This window comes from Rhincodon typus, unplaced genomic scaffold, assembly GCF_021869965.1.
Source record: "Rhincodon typus isolate 14 unplaced genomic scaffold, sRhiTyp1.1 hic_rhity00003148, whole genome shotgun sequence".
In the NCBI taxonomy this organism is placed as follows: Eukaryota; Metazoa; Chordata; class Chondrichthyes; order Orectolobiformes; family Rhincodontidae; genus Rhincodon; species Rhincodon typus.
In genome coordinates this window covers 9,985-12,644 of record NW_025968786.1, presented here as the reverse complement: position 1 = coordinate 12,644, position 2,660 = coordinate 9,985, and the positions used below count along the sequence as shown (strand labels likewise).

General features: G+C 52.4%; 1 protein-coding gene across 1 annotated transcript in view; it reads right to left on the bottom strand.

The window, feature by feature from the left end:
• Nucleotides 1-2,660, bottom strand: part of LOC125481694 (HHIP-like protein 1) — a 12,271-nt gene that overhangs the window by 7,434 nt on the left and 2,177 nt on the right. Inside the window, exon 2 of the mRNA XM_048593573.1 lies at nt 470-1,116. Within this exon, the coding sequence (XP_048449530.1) occupies nt 470-1,116 (647 nt within the window). The remainder of the gene's footprint in view (nt 1-469; nt 1,117-2,660) is intronic.

The following is a 2,660-nucleotide window of genomic DNA, read 5'->3' as shown; positions in this document are numbered from 1 at the left end:
CTGTACCCCAGTGAGAGTCAGTGTGTGTGTGGGACTGTACCCCAGTGAGAGTCAGTGTGTTTGGGACTTTACCCCAGTGAGAGTCAGTGTATGTGTGGGACCCTGTACCCCAGTGAGAGTCAGTGTGTGTGTGGGACTATACCCCAGTGAGAGTCAGTGTGTTTGGGATTTTACCCCAGTGAGAGTCAGTGTGTGTGTGGGACCCGTATCCCAGTGAGAGTCAGTGTGTGTGTGGGACCCGTACCCCAGTGAGAGTCAGTGTGTTTGGGACCTCGTACCCCAGTGAGAGTCAGTGTGTTTGGGACCTCGTACCCCAGTGAGAGTCAGTGTGTGGCAGGGCCTACGTTAGGAAGATAATGGGACAGTTGGGTGGTGGGAATTGTTTCTTTGGGCAGGAGGCTGTGTGTCCATTACCCTCCGGGCTTACGACCCCGTGTGCGGACCATCTCCTAAGCGCTTGCCCTCTGACCTTTCTGAGGCGTGATCCAGTGCGTTCATGTTGCTGGGCAGCAGTTTGAACTCGCTGATGCGGACTCTCTCGGCCTTTTTCGAGAAGATGGAGTAGTAGACGTAGACTTTGCCGTTCCGCTTGAACCTGGGGTGAAAAGCCAGGCCCAGGAAGCCCCTCTCGTCCCCCAGCCAGGGCGAGGTCAGGACTGCCTCAGTCAGGTTGAGGAAGGGCCGGTTGACCTTCGACCCGTTGGCCAGATAGACCCAGACCAGGCCCACTTGCTCAGCCACGAAGAAGCGGTGGGTTCCATCGCTGGCGTGGAGCATGGCCACTGGGTTCCGGAGTTGGTTGGCCACCTCCTTTAGGCACAGCTGGAGGCATCCCTCAGCATCAGCCTGCACTGTCCCCAGGTTGGCCTGGAGCCGTTCGCTGGACAGGACGTTGGGGTAGCAGTAATCAGGGTCCTGGAGCTCCAGGTAACCGCAGAACTTCCCCCGATCTGACTCCAGCTCCATCATCTGCACGTCCCCAGTGAGGAGGCTGAGGGTAGATCGGCAGCGTTTCCAGAATTCGGTGCAGTAATCACCGCAGAGCCCCGGCAAAACCCGCACAGGGGTGTTAGCATCTTCCGCGTCGTACAGGTGCGCTGCGTAAGGGGAACATTTCTGAGCGAGAAACAAAGAGGAAGTTGCGTTTTTGTGTGTATGTGGCGACCTGCACCACCTCAGGGTGTCCGAAAGTGTTTCACAGCCAAAGGCTAAGCCATTTGAGCCTAAGACACATGAGCAGAAGGAGGCCGTTCTGCCCATCGAGTCCAATCCCCTATTACAACGAGATCGGATGCGATCATCGTCAACTCCACATTCCTGCCTTTTCCCCCCCATGACCCTCAATTCCCTTCCTGATTAAAAATAACTCTTTTCTCAGCCTTGAGTATACTTAATGACCCAGCCTCAACAGCCCCTCTGTGGTAAAGAACCTGAAACAGATTCACTCCCCTGTGGGAGAAGAATTTCCGCCCCATCTCTGTTGTCAATGGGTAACCCCTTGTTCTGAGATGATGCTCCTCTGGTCCTAGACTCTCCCACAAGGGGGAAGCAATCTCTCCACATCTACCTTGCCAAGCCCTCTAAGGGTCTTGTCTGTTTCAATAAGGTCACCTCTCAATCTTCTGAACTGCAATGAATACAGGCCCAACCTACTCAATCTCTCCTCATAAGACAGTCCCTCCATACCTGGTATCAGCTGAGTGAACCTCGTCTGGACTCCCTCCAATGCAGGAATATCTCCTTTGATAAGGGTGACCATAAACTATTCACAGTGGTCCAGTTGTGGGCTGACTATTCACATGGTAATGTAGAAGACATAACAGGTAATTTGCATGCAGCACACACACACACACACACACACACACACACACACACACAGACACACACACACACAGACAGACACACACACAGACAGACACACACACACACACACACACAGACACACACACACAGACACACACACAGACACACACACAAACACACACACAATCACACTCACTCACACACACACACACACACAGACAGACACACACACAAACACACACACACTCACACGCACATACACTCACTCACACACACACACACACAGACACACAAACACACTCACACACACACAGACACACACACCGTCCCACACACACACACACACAAACACACTCTCACACACACAGAGACTTACACAGACACACACACAGACACACAAACACACACACACGCGCACACACACACACACACAAACACACTCTCACTTACACAGACACACACACACGCGCACACACACACACACACAAACACACTCTCACTTACACAGACACACACACACACTCACACACACACACACACAAGCACACTCACACACACACAGAGACTTACACAGACACACACACAGACACAGGTACATCAACATATGCACACGCGAACAGGCACACTCACAAGCACACAGCAACATGGTATTGACCACAAGACCATAGGAGCAGAAATTAGGCCATTCAGCCCATTGAGTCTGATCCGCCATTCAATCATGGCGGATAAGTTCCTCAACCCCATTCTCCCACTTTCTCCCCGTAACCCTTGCTCCCCTTGATAATCAAGGACCTATCTATCTTAAATGTACTCAATGACCTGGCCTCCACAGCCTTCTGTGGCAGTGAATTCCAAAG